The 16374-nt window shown below is 40.3% G+C and overlaps 1 protein-coding gene across 2 annotated transcripts in view; it reads left to right on the top strand.

The window, feature by feature from the left end:
• ALDH9A1 (aldehyde dehydrogenase 9 family member A1) overlaps positions 1 to 16374 on the top strand; it is a 37767-nt gene that overhangs the window by 5399 nt on the left and 15994 nt on the right. For both annotated transcript variants that reach the window (XM_063625036.1, XM_063625035.1), the window contains exons 3-6: positions 11069 to 11198; positions 11934 to 12068; positions 13482 to 13678; positions 14582 to 14722. In XM_063625036.1, coding sequence (XP_063481106.1) covers positions 11069 to 11198; positions 11934 to 12068; positions 13482 to 13678; positions 14582 to 14722 — 603 coding nt within the window. The remainder of the gene's footprint in view (positions 1 to 11068; positions 11199 to 11933; positions 12069 to 13481; positions 13679 to 14581; positions 14723 to 16374) is intronic.

The following is a 16374-nucleotide window of genomic DNA, read 5'->3' as shown; positions in this document are numbered from 1 at the left end:
AACTCATCCTTTTTTATGGCTGCATAGTATTCTGTGGTGTACATGTGCTACATTTTCTTAATCCAGTCTATCATTGATGGGCATTTGGGTTGGTTCCAAGTCTTGACTATTGTGAATAGTGCTGCAATAAACATATGTGTGCATGTGTCTTTATAGTAGCATGATTTATAATCCTTTGGGTATATACCCAGTAATGGGATCGCAGGGTCAAATGGTATTTCTAGTTCTAGATTTTTTTTTTGAGACGGAGTCTTGCTCTGTCGCCCAGGCTGGAGTGCACTGGTGCAATCCCGGCTCACTGCAAGCTCCGCCTCCCGGGTTCACGCCATTCTCCTGCCTCAGCCTCTCCGAGTAGCTGGGACTACAGGCGCCCGCCACCACGCCCGGCTAATTTTTTGTATTTTTAGTAGAGACGGGGTTTCACCGTCGTCTCAATCTCCTGACCTCGTGATCTGCCTGCCTCGGCCTCCCGAAGTGCTGGGATTACAAGCGTGAGCCACCGCGCCCGGTCTTCTAGTTCTAGATATTTGAGGAATCGCCACACTGTCTTCCACAATGGTTGAACTAGTTTACAGTCCCACCAACAGTGTAAAAGTGTTCCTATTTCTCCACATCCTCTCCAGCACCTGTTGTTTCCTGACTTTTTAATGATGGCCATTCTAACTGGTGTCAGATGGTATCTCACTGTGGTTTTGATTTGCATTTCTCTGATGGCCAGTGATGATGAGCATTTTTTCATGTGTCGTTTGGCTGCATAAATGTCTTCTTTTGAGAAGTGTCTGTTCATATCCTTTGCCCACTTGTTGATGGGGTTGTTTGATTTTTTTCTTGTAAATTAAACAGGTTCATTGTAGATTCTGGATATTAGCCCTTTGTCAGATGGGTAGATTACAAAAATTTTCTCCCATTCTGTAGGTTGCCTGTTCACTCTGATGGTAGTTTCTTTTGCTGTGCAGAAGCTCTTTAGTTTAATTAGATCCCATTTGTCTATTTTGGCTTTTGTTGCCATTGCTTTTGGTGTTTTAGTCATGAAGTCCTTGCCCACGCCTGTGTCCTGAATGGTATTGCCTAGGTTTTCTTCTAGGGTTTTTATGGTTTTAGGTCTAACATTTAAGTCTTTAACCCATCTTGAATTAATTTTTGTATAAGGTGTAAGGAAGGGATCCAGTTTCAGCTTTCTACATATGGCTAGCCAGTTTTCCCAGCACCATTTATTAAATAGGGAATCCTTTCCCCATTTCTTGTTTTTGTCAGGTTTGTCAAAGATCAGATGGTTGTAGATGTGTGGTATTATTTCTGAGGGCTCTGTTCTGTTCCATTGGTCTATATCTCTGTTTTGGTACCAGTACCATGTTGTTTTGGTTACTGTAGCCTTGTAGTATAGTTTGAAGTCAGGTAGCGTGATGCCTCCAGCTTTGTTCTTTTGGGTTAGGATTGTCTTGGCAATGCAGGCTCTTTTTTGGTTCCATGTGAACTTTAGTTTTTTCCAATTCTGTGAAAAGAGTCATTGGTAGCTTGATGGGGATGGCATTAAATCTATTATTTACCTTGGGCAGTATGGCCATTTTTGCGATATTGATTCTTCCTATCCATGAGTATGGAATGTTCTTCCATTTGTTTGTGTCCTCTTTTATTTCGTTGAGCAGTGGTCTGTAGTTCCCCTTGAAGAGGTCCTTCACATCCCTGTAAGTTGGATTCCTAGGTATTTTATTCTCTTTGAAGCAATTGTGAATGGGAGTTCACTCATGATTTGTATCTCTGTTTGTCTGTTATTGGTGTATAAGAATGCTTGTGATTTTTGCACATTGATTTTGTATCCTCAGACTTTGCTGAAGTAGCTCATCAGCTTAAGGAGATTTGGGACTGAGACAATGGGGTTTTCTAAATATACAGTCATGTCATCTGCAAACAGGGACAATTTGACTTCCTCCTGAATACCCTTTATTTATTTCTCCTGCCTGATTGCCCTGGCCAGAATTTCCAACACTATGTTGAATAGGAGTGGTGAGAGAGGGCATTCATGTCTTGTGCCAGTTTTCAAAGGGAATGCTTCCAGTTTTTGCCCATTCAGTATGATATTGGCTGTGGGTTTGTCATAAATAGCTCTTATTATTTTGAGATACGTCCCATCAATACCTAGTATATTGAGAGTTTTTAGCATGAAGGGCTGTTGAATTTTGTCGAAGGCCTTTTCTGCATCTGGTGAGATAATCATAGTTTTTGTCTTTGGTTCTGTTTATATGATGGATTACGTTTATTGATTTGTGTATGTTGAACCAGCCTTGCATCCCAGGGATGAAGCCAACTTGATCGTGGTGGATAAGCTTTTTGATGTGCTACTGGATTCGGTTTGCCAGTATTTTACTGAAGATTTTTGCACTGATGTTCATCAGGGATATTGGTCTAAAATTCTCATTTTTTGTTGCGTCTTTGCCAGTCTTTGGTATCAGGATGATGCTGGCCTCATAAAATGAATTAGGGAGGATTCCCTCTTTTTCTAATGATTGGAATGGTTTCAGAAGGAATAGTACCAGCTCATCTTTGTACCTCTGGTAGAATTCAAGGTTTTTAGCTTCTTTGTGATGGGTTCAAACATCATCCTTTAGCTCAGAGAAGTTTGTTATTACCGATCTTCTGAAGCCTACTTCTGTCACTTGTCAAAGTCATTCTCAGTCCAGCTTTGTTCCATTGCTGGTGAGGAGCTGCGATCCTTTGGAGGAGAAGAGACACTCTGGTTTTTAGAATTTTCAGCTTTTTTGTTCTGGTTTCTCCCCATCTTTGTGGTTTTATCTACCTTTGGTTTTTGATGATGGTGACCTACATATGGGGTTTTGGTGTGGATGTCCTTTTTGTTGATGTTGATGTTATTCCTTTCTGTTTGTTAGTTTTCCTTCTAATAGTCAGGACCCTCAGCTGCAGGTCTGTTGGAGTTTGCTGGAGGTCCACTCCAGACCCTGTTTGCCTGGGTTTCACCAGTGGAGGCTGCAGAACAGCAAATATTGCAGAACAGCAAATGTTGCTGCCTGATCCTTCCTCTGGAAGCTTTGTCCCAGAAGGGCACCTGCCTGTATGAGGTGTCAGTCAGCCTCTACTGGGAGGTGTCTCCCAGTTAGGCTACTTGGGGGTCAGGGACCCACTTGAGGAGGCAGTCTGGCCATTCTCAGATCTCAAACTCCATGCTGGGAGAACCACTACTCTCTTCAAAGCTGTCAGACAGGGACGTTTAAGTCTGCAGAAGTTTCTGCTGCCTTTTGTTCAGCTATGCCCTGCCCCCAGAGGTGCAGTTTACAGAGGCAGGCAGGCCTCCTTGAGCTGTGGTGGGCTCCACCCAGTTCGAGCTTCCTGGCTGCTTTGTTTACCTAGTCAAGCCTCAGGAATGGTAGACGCCTCTCCCCCAGCTTTGCTGCCACCTTTGCAGTTCCATCTTGGACTGCTGTGATAGCAGTGAGCAAGGCTCCGTGGGTGTGGTACCCGCCGAGCCAGCCGCAGGATATAATCTCCCGGTGTGCTGTTCGCTAAAACTGTTGGAAAAGCGCAGTATTAGGGTGGGAGTGTCCCGATTTTCCAGGTACCGTCTGTCATGGCTTCCCTTGGCTAGGAAAGGGAATTCCCTGACCCCTTGTGCTTCTTGGGTGAACCAGTCCCAATGAGATGAACCTGGTACCTCGGTTGGAAATGCAGAAATCACCTGTCTTCTGCATTGATCATGCTGGGAGATGCAGATCAGAGCTGTTCCTATTCGGCCATCTTGATTCTGGACTCTGATAGTTAAACTTTTTATAGTCTTAAAGATCAGAAGTACCAGATGTTCATTATAGAAAGAAAATTCAGAAGAAAATACATCAAAGTAAGAATCATGGATAGCTGAGTGGTAGGTCTGTGGTGACTTTTTGTCATAAGTATGTTAAGTCAGAAACTGACGGGTCTGAGAGTTTCCCTACTTTCAAGAGTGTGTGTGTATATGTGTATATATTACATACATATACATATAAAACACATATAATATACATATACATAATTATACACATATAAGCTATGTTATACACTTAATTATGTATAATCTATGTAATATACATATAATCTATATTATATTTGTAAATTATACAATTATGTGTAATATATGTATATTATATACATATATATATTCTGGCAAGAGACATGAGGCTTTTTGGATCACAGAGAAGGATGGTTTATTACAGCAAAATGCAGCAGCCATAGCAATACCTTAGCACTAGTTTCTGTTTATCATTTTTTTGTGTGTGTGATGGAGTCTCACTCTGTCACCCAGGCTGGAGTGCAATGGCACAATCTTGGCTCACTGCAACCTCCGCCTCCTGGGTTCAAGCGATTCTCCTGCCTCAGACTCCTGAATAGCTGGGATTACAGGCTCAGCTATTTTTTGTATTTTTAGTAGAGACGGAGTTTCCCCATGTTGGCCAGGCTCGTCTCGAACTCCTGACCTTAGGTGATCCGCCTGCCTTGGCCTTCCAAAGTGCTGGGATTACAGGCATGAGCCACTGCATCCGGCCCAGTTTTTTTGTTTTCAAAGCACCAGTCACCAAGGTGAGTGAGGGGATGGGATGAGAACCAGGTGAGATCCCTGTGCATGCAAGAAGTTGCACCAAAGGAGAAGAACCCTAAACTTCTGAGATTCATTTAAATAGAAACTACTGGCACATCTGCCCATCCTCTTCTCTGGGGAGAGACTGAGAGAGATTGAGATTACTTATTAAGCAAATCTCCAGGGTTGAGAGGGAAGGTATCTCTAAGTTTATTATCCTGGAGTATAAGCACATGTTTCCAGGAACAGGAAGTAGAGAGGTTTACATTTCTAAATTTCTCCAGATTTCTTTATCTTTAGGGAGATACTGTCTCTGCCTTTCAAGGCCTTTGCTATTCAATCAACTTGTCAGTGTCCTTTGCTTGGAAATCCCTGACCATGCAGAAATATCAAAATATTCGTATAGAATTTTCTTCCCAACAAAGTATTTTCCTCGTTATTAAAAATTTGTTTTTAATTCGATAAACCAAAGATAACTCAAAGCAGATAATTTATTATTTTCATTTGCCCATTTTTTTTCCTGTGAAGGAGCAGCATTGTAGGGCTGTTAAGAATCGGTTCCTTTATTGTTAAGAAATGACTTTTATTGATCCTGGGTAATATCTAATAATATTTTTTGCTCTGAAATCTGTTGTCTGATACTAATTTTCATTTCTTTTTAGTTTACCCTCCCCTTTACTTTTCCTTTGATACCTGTGTGGTGTTTTATTAATCAAAAACACACTGTTTATTATTGTTTATTAATCAAAAACACTTGTCTGATGATCATGCTCTGGACCTGTGTTCACCCCAATTTATTCCATAACTGAATAGATCCCACTCTGTGACCACACCTACAATCATATTAGCCCTCAGTTTTCTTTTAAGTGATTTTTCTAGTTAATCAAGATCTGCAGTTCTTTGTTCTTTTTTGACAGGGTCTTGCTCTGTCACCCAGGCTGGAGTGCAGTGGCACAATCATGGCTCACTGCAGTCTCATCCTCCTGGGCTCAAGGGATCCCCTTGCCTCAGCGTCCCATAGGTGTGCACCACCATACCCGGCTAATTTTTGTTTGTATTTTTTGTAGAGATAGGGTTATGCCATGTTTCCCAGGCTGGAATTTAAAAAAAATTATTGCTGTAAACAATTATTTTTTAAAATATTTTAAGAATAAGGTAAAATATTTCACATTTGTTCACATATTTACCATTTCTGGTGCTCATAAGTCATTTGTGTAGACCCAGATATCTGTCTGCTATCATTTTTTCTTCTGCTAGAAGGAATTTCTTCAGCATTTCTTTTCTGTTTTGTTTTGTTTTGTTTTTTGAGACAAGGTCTCTCTCTGTCTCCCCAGCTGAAGCACAGTGGTGGAATCAAAGCTCACTGTAGCCTTGGCCTTCTGGGCTCAAACGATCCTCCCACCTCAGCGTCCTGAGTAGCTGGGACTACAGACTCATGTCACCACCCTTGGCTAATTTTTGTATTTTTTGTAGAGAGTGGGTTTATTCATGTTGCCCAGGATGGTCTTGATCTCCTGGGCTCAGGTCATCCTCCTGCCTCAGCTTCCCAAAGTGCTGGGACTATACGTGTGTGCCACTGTGCCCAGCCTAGAATTAATTTCTTTTCTTTTCTTTCTCTTTTTTTTTTTTTTTTCTTTTTGAGATAGAGTCTCTCTCTGTTGCCCAGGCTGGAGTACAGTGGCATGATCTCGGCTCACTGCAACCTCCGCCTCCTGGGTTCAAGTGATTCTCCTGCCTCAGCCTCCTGAGTAGCTGGGATTACAGATGTGTGCCACCATGCCCGGCTAATTTTTGTATTTTTAGTAGAGATGGGGCTTCACCATGTTGGCCAGGCTGGTCTCAAACTGCTGACCTCCAGTGATCCACCCACCTCGGCCTCCCAAAGTGCTGGGATTACAGGTGTGAGCCACTGCACCCGCCAGCCTAGCATTTCTTATAGTGCAGGTCTGTTGGTACTCTTTCAGGTTCTGTATGTCTAAAAAAGTCTTTTTTTTGCATTAATTTTTGAATGAATTGTATATAGTTTTTTCTTTCAGTACTTTAAAGATGTTGCTCCACTGTCGTCTGATTTGTATTGTTTCAGAAGAGAAATTTACTGTCATTTTTATTTTTGTATCTTTGTATGTAATGTACTCCCTCTCCCCCCACCTCTGGCTGTTTTAAGATTTTTCTCCTTATCACTGGTTTTAAGCAATTTGATTATGATGTCTTTTGGTGCAGTTTTCTTCATATGTATTTTTCCTGAGGTTTATTGATCTTCTTGGATCTGTAAATTTGTTTCATTTGGAAAAAAAATTTGGCCATGATTTCTTTAGATTTTTTTTTTTTTTTTTGCCTCCTCTTCTATCACTTCTCCTTCAGGGCCTCCAATTACAAACATATTGGGCTGCCTGAAGCTATCCCACGTCACTGATGCTCAGTTCATTTTCCGGTTTTATGGTGTGTTTATGGGTTTTTTTTATCCTTCTGAGCCTTCCCTTCCACCCCCTGTGTGTGTGTGTTTTGTTTTCAGGTAATTTCTATTGTTATGACTCAAGTTCATTGATCATCTGTAGTGTTTTATCTGCTGTTAATCTCATCCAGTGTATTTTCATCTCTAGATTAATTTGGGTCTTTTATATATGTGTTCTGTGGCTCTCCTTAACATGCTTATGTTTTTCTGTGCCTTCTTGAACATATGGAGTATAGCTATCATAACTTAATGTTCTTGTCTACTAGTTCTGTTGTGTTATTTCTGAATGTTTCTATTAGTTTTGCTTCCTGGTTAAATGTTGCGGTTTTCTACTTTTTGCATGCGTGGTAGTTTTTGATCACTAGACATATGATCTCTAGTGAATCACTAGGGCATATTGTATTGCTGGGTGCTGGATAGTCTTATACTTTAAAAAAATATTCTTGAGCTTTGTTCTGGGACACAGTGAAGTTACTTGGAATCAGTTTGATCCTTGGAAGGTTTGCTTTTAGATCAGCAAATTTCGCCGTGTTATTCAATACCCTTCTGACTGCTTAACCCTGTGATCTGGGTGTTAATGAGGTTTTCTCACCATGGCTGGTGGGAACATGAACTATACCTGGCCCTGTGTGAGTTCTGGGGCTTTTTTTTTTTTTTTAAACCTTTTCTTCTTGGGTAGTCCTTTTCCCAATCTTGGGTAGTTTTTTCACACTGGTAATCAAAGGGGAATCTGCAGATTTCTGGGGTTCTCTATCTGTGCCGCTCTTTTCCCTTCCATACTCAGTCTTGAAGAACTGTAGCCACTCAATGTTCCCTGAACTCCCAACCTATCTTCTCAACTCATGTGTCTGCAGGGCGCCACCTAGCTTCCTCCTCCCTGCTCTGTGGCCTGAAAACTTTCTCTAGGCAGTAGGCTGCAGCAATTGTAGGGCTCACCTCATTGGTTCCCTCCTCCAGGGACCACTGCCTTGAGTTGCCTAATGTCTGATGTCTGAAAATGGTTCATGTATTTTATCTGGTGTTTTTAGTTGTTTAAGGTGGGAGAGTGAATCTGGTCCCTGTTACTCCATCTTGGCTGGAAGCTCATTGATTCCTAGTGGAAATGAACTTTTTTTTTTCCCATATTTTCTTATTTTTACTTTGAATCCTTTGGTACTTTTACCAGATTGTACAGATCTTGTCTGTGAGACCCAGTCATTTTTCAGTTGGAGACCCCTTGTGAAGCAGCTATCATTTGGATTAAAAGGAGAGGGAGAATGTTACTTAAAATGACGACAAAACTATATAAATAAAGAAGAGATTGTATATGTAGGTTATCTTCTTGCCTCCAGCCCTGGCCCAGGTTGGTTTGTCTTGTACAGTGCCACCAGAGTGGTCCTCCTACAGAAGCACATTTGATCATGGTACATCCTTGGGTAAAACTGGCCATGGTCCCCCTCCTTAACATGGCCCTCAGGCCCTGTTTCTCCAGCCTCGTCTTTTCTCTTCACACACCATAAGACCCAGCTCTCCTGCACTACTGGTCCTTCCTCCTTTACCATGGGTATACTCTCACACCTCATGCTTTTACAATGCCATGACACTGAGTTTGGTGCTATTCTTTTTTCTTGCCTCTTGTGCTTACATGTTTAGCATTTAGTGGTCTGTACTGTAATTTATCCCTCCCTCCCTCCATTTTTTCCTTCTGGGCAAGGTGATTGTTGTACATAATTGTATTATCAAAAGCATCTTGAGATGTATATAGCTATTTTACCTATTTGAGACATGAGAAAATGCTCAAAAAGGTTAAATAGCTTGTCTTAGATCATATAACTAGTAAGTATGAGAGCTAGTCTGGTGGGCTTCAAAGCTAGACATTAAGGCCTGCTGAGGGGTTGCAAGTGAAAGGGAGAAGTGAGGGACCTACCCTTGGCTTCTAATCTTTCATCCCAGTGGACACCTGGTCAGGACATTTTGTAAAGCAGGGTGATATAGAGGAGGAACAGGGTTGAGAACAACACATGTATTTCCTAAGAAATACTTGTAGCAGTATGTTGTTATGGTGAACAATTTTATCTTATGGTTGTTCTTGCAATAGTAGCAGGCAGAAATTTTTGTCGGAGACATCTTTGATGATCCATACATACTGTATCAGAAGATCTCCTAATGCTCTTTAGTAGATAACTTTTTTTTTTGTAAGGATGAAGAATAATAGTGTAACACAGAAAAAATTTCCCAAGGCCATCTAGTAAACTGAATTTTCTCTGAGAGTTGAAACCCCCAAACAGTCCCCAAAACCACTTGCCTATCCATTATTTTAAAAGAGAAAAAGATCTCCAGAGTAAAAGTTTCTATTAGTAAATGTTCCAGGGCTTAGCAGCAATAGAATCACAGATTCCTTCCTATTTGTTCACTCTTACACTGAAGTGTAAGCAGAACCGTGTTTCACTATTGCCAGTGTAATATCTCTTCCCTGTATTTGAAATGTTCTGTACTGATTCATCACTTTATTCAAACGATTAACGCACTAGCCTCTCTAGGTCCTAGTTTCCTCTTGAATTCAAGAAACAAAATTTAAGCTACTTATGGTTGATTATACCTTTGGAAAACTATTTCGTGTTAATTATACTCAACAAACTTAAGAATGGGGAATAATTTATGCTTGGTGTAAGAATTGATGTATGTTGTCCTCCTAGGGTACCCTCTTTCTAGTGTCAGCATACTGGGAAACAAGTTAATTGTCAAAAGGTTGTTGAGTGTAGAATCAGGAAGGGAGAAGGTAAATTGTTGGTTTAAAAGAGAGTTTAATTTAGACCAAGTTTGAATGTGAACAGATTATCCTTTCTGAAGGAAAATGTCTATTCAGAAATTGCAATATTTATTTAAAATGTGCTGACTTGCCCTTTTAGAAGTAAGCTCTTAAAGGGATAGACAGGACTGATACTCTTTTCCCTAGTAATGAATGTAGAATGAATGAGTCAAGCACGTTATACCTCTGGCCTTTATAGAAATACTGCATGTCCAAATCTCACTATCCAACTGTCCTTTCTTGTATTTCATATTGATTTTCATATTCCTACTTTCATCTTTTCTGAGCTTTGTACTGTGGATAGATGCTTGAGTTAGTTTCTGTTGCACTCCATTTTGCTTCTGGCTAGCCTTACTGCTGATCAGTTTTATAAACAGAATGTTCCTTCTTGTCAGTTGCTTGATTAATCTTTTATGTATGTTCTGATATTCACCCTATTATTTATTTTAAATTGAACCCATAATAGCAACTGCCTACTTCTTACATATTCAATTCTTTTATCTTCTTTAGACCAAAGAAAGGCATTATTTAGCTTTCTTTTTTAGGTCTAATTTCTAAACCTTTAAGCTCATCCCTGGACCATCTATTGAATTTCTTTATCCTTAGTAAGTTGTGGAGCCCAGAACTAGAAACAGTATTTGAAAATAGTATTGATTGAATGCTAAGTATTAGAAAATATTAGAAGAGAATATGCTACAATTCTTTGGGTGACTTAAAGTGATGCGTATTACAACCTCTTAAATGCGATTGTGTGTTAGAATATTTTGTATAATTTCCCTAAGAACTGTTTTCTGTTACCATATATGAGCAAACATACATAGATATTTATGTACATATACGTATTACGTTCATTTTCCAAAATGAATTATTCCTCCACTTGTGAGCCATCCGTTTTCTCTCCATTCTCTACCCCTCACCTCTTCAATAAATATACACTTCAAATCAGAATGGGCCTGCCCTGTGACTTTCAGAGCCTCAGAGGGCATGGGTTCATTCCTGCCCGGTCTTGCCCCTTCTTTTACTAACTGATCTTGATATAAAAGTAGTGGTCTTAAATCTTTGTCAATTAATTAACGAGGGAAGAACAGGGCTGCTGCTCAGCTATAAGCTTTTATCTCTCTTCTAAATGTAACACTGCCATTTCTTTTCATTTAAAGTGAAAACTATTTCTAGTTTTAAAAATTGAGCAGTGTATTCTATTTAAGCATTAATTACATCAAGACATATTGGAATATGTCTTAAATCTAGTCTCCTGCTTTACCCAAAGGAACGGAAGGATGAAATTGCTACTATGGAGTGCATCAACAACGGCAAGTCCATCTTTGAGGCCCGCTTGGACATCGACATTTCCTGGCAGTGCCTGGAGTATTATGCGGGCTTGGCTGCATCCATGGCTGGTAAGTCCTCACCTGGTGTCTGTGATCAGCTGATAATGAGGCAGAAGAGCAGGGCCTAGTGGTGAAGGGCAAAGATTTTGGAATTAAGACAAACCTGGGTGAAAGTCTTGGGTTTGTCACTTTCTACCTGGGTGGCCTGGGAATTACTTTATCCTTCCTAATCTAAACTGGAGATAATAATTCCTACCTTCTTGGATTAAGGATTAAATGAGATAGTGCATGTAAACCAGCTAGCATGATACATGAGCTTTAGATCAAATTGCTGAAAAACCAGTTTTTACAAGAATCAGTTTGTCATATTTACCAGTTTTATCTATTTAGCAAACTTTTTTTGACAATGTATGAAGTTTTCAACAATTGATATTGGAAGGTTGATAGGGCCTAGGAAGGTTGCGGGGAGCTCACATGCTTCCCCTGCTGTTGAGTGTTCCTCTCATTTCCATTTTGTTTCATCTAAGCTATCTAACAGAGGCTCAGTAAATTCTTAGAGAATTGTTAAATCAAGTTGGATAAACATGTGTTTGAAGGATAGGCAGGGTTCTCTATGTGGAGAGAATATGTGGAAGCCAGTGGAAGAATGACTGGAACAAATAGAAGAATGGAGACAGGGTGAGCCTGGTGTATTGGGAGAAGTGGGGAGGCTGCGTTGACTGGCGTACAAGTCAGACTGGTACAGATGGTGAAATCTTGGGGAGCACAGACCTGCATCCTGCTTTACTCTCGTTTTCCCCGTAGGTGAACACATCCAGCTCCCAGGTGGATCCTTTGGTTATACCAGAAGAGAACCACTTGGGGTATGTGTGGGAATAGGAGCATGGAACTACCCCTTTCAGATCGCCTCTTGGAAGTCGGCTCCAGCGTTAGCCTGTGGTAAGAATGAATTATCCCTCCATTTGAGAGCCATTCGTTCATTCTCTCGTTCGTTCTCTCCCCATTCTCTACCCTTCACCTCTCTACAAACACACATTTTAAATTGAAAGGGGCCTGCTCTGGGATATTCAAAGCCTCAGAAGACATGTCTCGTTCCTGCCCTGTCTTGCCCCTCAAGGAGCTTATAGTTTAGGTTGTACACAATCATGTCTAGATATTCCCGGGTTTTATTTATTTAATTTTGTATATGAAAATAAATTTAATTTTTTCTTATTAAACTGAATTAGATTTGTGCTACTTATAAGTTCTCTTCCTTTCTGGACAAGAATTTTAATGTAGGAGTTAGCACTTAGGAGTTTGACTTCATTTATGAAGCAGAAGATAAACTCCTTTCTTCATTTGGGTCTTAAGAGAAATGATAAGCAAGGCTTTGATAAGTTCCTTATCAAAGAGGAGCTTTGGCTGATTGACATAAAATAGTTTTCTTACAGTATTTAAAGAGAAGAATCTTTGAGGAAAGAAGACTAATTATATCTTAGAAAAAAACTATAATGTTAAAAAGCATTACTGTTAGGACGTTATATTGAAATGCATCTTTTGTCCTGTTGCCATTGCGTATCCTTGTTTTAGCCTATTTCTCTTTGAGAGACAGCTGTGAAAGAGGAAAAATAGGCCCGGAATTCAGTCACTAGCTTTGGGGACTCTCATCAAGTGAACCTTTCTAGTCTCCAATGTCAACTTTTATAAAATGGAGCTAATGATACCTACTTCATACTGCTATTGAAAGTGTTAAATGAGATAATATGTGTGAAAAGGCCTAGATATGCAAATGTGAGACTGGGCAACTGTAGGGTTTGGGATCTGTTTAATGAGAGAAACCAAGATGAAAAGGACAAGAGTTGTTTACTTATTGATATGGTTTGGCTGTGTCCCCACCCAAATCTCAACTTGAATTTTATCTCCCAGAATTCCCATGTGTTGTTGGAGGGACCCAGCGGGAGGTAATTGAATCATAGGGGCTGGTCTTTCCCATGCTATTCTCTTGATAGTGAATAAGTCTTATGAGATCTGATGGGTTTATCAGGGGTTTCCGCTTTTGCTGCTGCTTCATTTTTCTCCTGCCGCCAATGTAAGAAGTGACTTTCACCTCCCGCCATGATTCTGAGGCCTCCCTAGCCATGTGGAACTGTAAATCCAATTAAATCTCTTTCTGTTCCCAGTTTCGGGTATGTCTTTATCAGCAGCATGAAAACAAACTAATATGGTTATTAATAACATTTTTGATCTAGGATTTGGTTGGGGAAGAGGAAACAATTGGAATCATTTTTGAATTGTCCTCTAGTCCTGTTTTCAGGGGATCTGGATCACTGGTCTTAGAAAGTCTTTTTATGTTTGTGTCTTGGGTTTATGCAGGTAATGCCATGGTCTTTAAACCTTCTCCCTTTACACCTGTTTCTGCACTGCTGCTGGCTGAAATCTACACTGAGGCTGGTGTACCTCCTGGGCTCTTCAATGTGGTGCAGGGAGGGGCTGCCACAGGCCAGTTTCTGTGTCAGCATCCTGATGTGGCCAAAGTCTCCTTCACTGGAAGTGTGCCGACTGGCATGAAGGTGAGGATGAAACCGGTATTGGTCAACACACATGGCATTTGGATATGGCAAAGCCGGTCCTACCCAGAGTATATTTTGGAGGCTTCTCTTTTGATTTTACCTAGCCTGAATTGGGAATGGGAAGGAGATTTTATTAGGCAGAGGTGTGAAGTTTCCTGTAAAAGTGTGAAGGGGGAAAGGGAGTACACATGGGGTGATTTGTGTTAGGCCAGGTAGGGGTGGAAATTAACAGCTCCAGCCTAAGGAGAGGATGTGTCTGAGTGGACAGGGGCCTGGGCTGCCACTTGTATTGTCTGGTGACTTAATTTCTTGTATAGAAGGAAGGATTTTTACTCAGGCTATTTCAGATTCATTATTTTGACATTAATTTGTGTTCTGAACTCTGTCAGCCTTAAACACAGTAACAATAACACAAAAGAATTTCTGGCTATGACAATCCTGTGAATTGACAATATTTTTTATTTTTATTTTTTTGAGACAGGGTCTCCCCCTGTTGTTCAGGCTGGATTATAGTGGTGTAGTCACAGCTTACTGCAGCCTTGAACTCCTGGGCTCAGGCAGTCCTCCTGCTTCAGCCTCCTAAGAAGCTGAGACTACAGTCATGTGCCACTGTGCCTGGCTAAGTTTCTGTTTTTCTGTAGAGATAGGGTCTTGCTATGTTTCCCAGGCTGGGACAATATTTTTTAAATGAACTCCCTCTTCTAATGTCAGTGCAACTCTGTGGATTCTCTTCAGTTTTCTGGAATAGAATATTTTAATAGACAAAAGGCAAAGGATATTGACAAGAATAAGGCTACAGGTCACAAACAGTTCAAGATGATTTTGTAGGTTCAGGGTCTAGTTGACTTAGCATGCAATATAATTTGTGTTAAAGTTCTGAATACCTTGTCCTTGTTCTGTAAGATCATGGAGATGTCAGCTAAAGGAATCAAACCTGTTACCTTGGAACTTGGAGGCAAATCTCCACTCATCATCTTCTCAGACTGTGATATGAACAATGCTGTGAAGGGGGCGCTGATGGCCAACTTCCTCACACAAGGCCAGGTATGTACATGTCCCTGGAAGAGGTGTAAAACTTAAAGTATAATAATAATAATAATAATAAAATAAAAGAAAAGAAAAAGAAAAAAGGAATCTCTACCCCCTCATCCAACAGCATGTTTTAAAGCTTTTTGTTTTGCAATACTTTCAGACTTACAGAAAAGTTGCACAAATAGTACAAAGAATTCCCATGTACCTTTGAACCAGATTTCTCAAATATTAACATTTTAACACATTTACTTTATCATCTTCTTTATCTGCACATACATAGGCATATTAAGTTTTTCTGAACCTTGAGAGTAAATTGTAGACATAAGGCCCCTAACGTCTAAAGTTCCTAAAAACAAGTGCATTCTTTTACATAAGCATAGTACACTTAGTAAAATTAAAAAATTAACATTGATATAGTACTGTTACTGAATCTATAGCCCTTACTCGATCTATAGCCCTTATTCAAATTTTGCCACTTGTTTGACTAATGTCCTCATAGTAAAATAGAACAAAAATGTTTTCTTTTCTGGTCCAGGATCCAGTCAAGGATGATGCATTGCCTTTAGTTGTCTTGTCTTTAATCTCTTTTAGTTGAGAACAGTTCTTCAGTTATTCTTGTCTTTCAGGACATTGACATTTTGGGAGAACAGGCCATTCATTTTGTAGAATGTTCCTTAGTTTGGGTCTGTCTGATGCTTCCTGTTAGATTCATATTATGAATTTTTGGCAAAAATACCACAAACATGATGTCATATCCTATTCAGTGGTGATTTAACTTTGATCACTCGCTTTAAGGTAAGTCTTCACTGTAAAGTTACTGTTCTTTACTTTGTGGTTAATAAGATCTTGTAGGAGGTATTTTGAGATTATCCTGTTCCTCATCAAACTTTCATGTAGTAAATACTTCTGTCACCACTGACGATTCTTGCTGAAAACAGTTTTTATTATGGTGGTTGCAAATGGTGATTTTCCAGTTCCATCATTTCTTCTCTATTTGTTCACCTTCTGCTGTAAGAAAGAACTTGCCCTTCACCCCTGTTTGTTTTCTATTCATTTATTTATATCAGTATGGACCCATGGATTCTTACTTCATTCTATGGGTTATAATCCAGTACTATCATTATTTATTTATTTTTTATTTTTATTTATTTATTTACTTATTTTTTGAGACGGAGTCTAACTCTGTCGCCCAGACTATAGTGCAGTGGCATGATCTCGGCTCACTGCAACCTCTGCCTCCCAGGTTTAAGCGATTCTCTTGCCTCAGCTTCCTGAGTAGCTGGGATTATAGGTGCCTGCCACCATGCCCAGCTAATTTTTGTATTTTTAGTAGAGACGGAGTTTCATTGTGTTGGCGAGGCTGGTCTCAAACTCCTGACTTCATGATCCACCCTCATTGGCCTCCTAAAGGGTGCTGGGATTACAAGCGTGAGCCACTGTACTCGGCCTTTGTTTTATTTTTTTATTGAGACAGAGTCTCACTCTGTCACCCAGGCTGGAGTGCAGTGGCGCGATCTCAGCTCACCGCAACCTCCGCCGCCTGGGTTCAAGTGATTTTCCTGTTTCAGCCTCCCAAATAGCTGGGACTACAGGTGTGTGCTACCACGGCTGGCTAATTTTTTTTTTTTGAGACAGAGTCTCGCTCTGTCGCCCAGGCTGGAGTA

The sequence above is a fragment of the Symphalangus syndactylus genome, chromosome 12 (assembly GCF_028878055.3).
Source record: "Symphalangus syndactylus isolate Jambi chromosome 12, NHGRI_mSymSyn1-v2.1_pri, whole genome shotgun sequence".
Classification (NCBI taxonomy): domain Eukaryota; kingdom Metazoa; phylum Chordata; class Mammalia; order Primates; family Hylobatidae; genus Symphalangus; species Symphalangus syndactylus.
The sequence above is the reverse complement of the archived record's forward strand: the minus strand, read 5'-3'. Positions and strand labels throughout refer to the sequence as shown.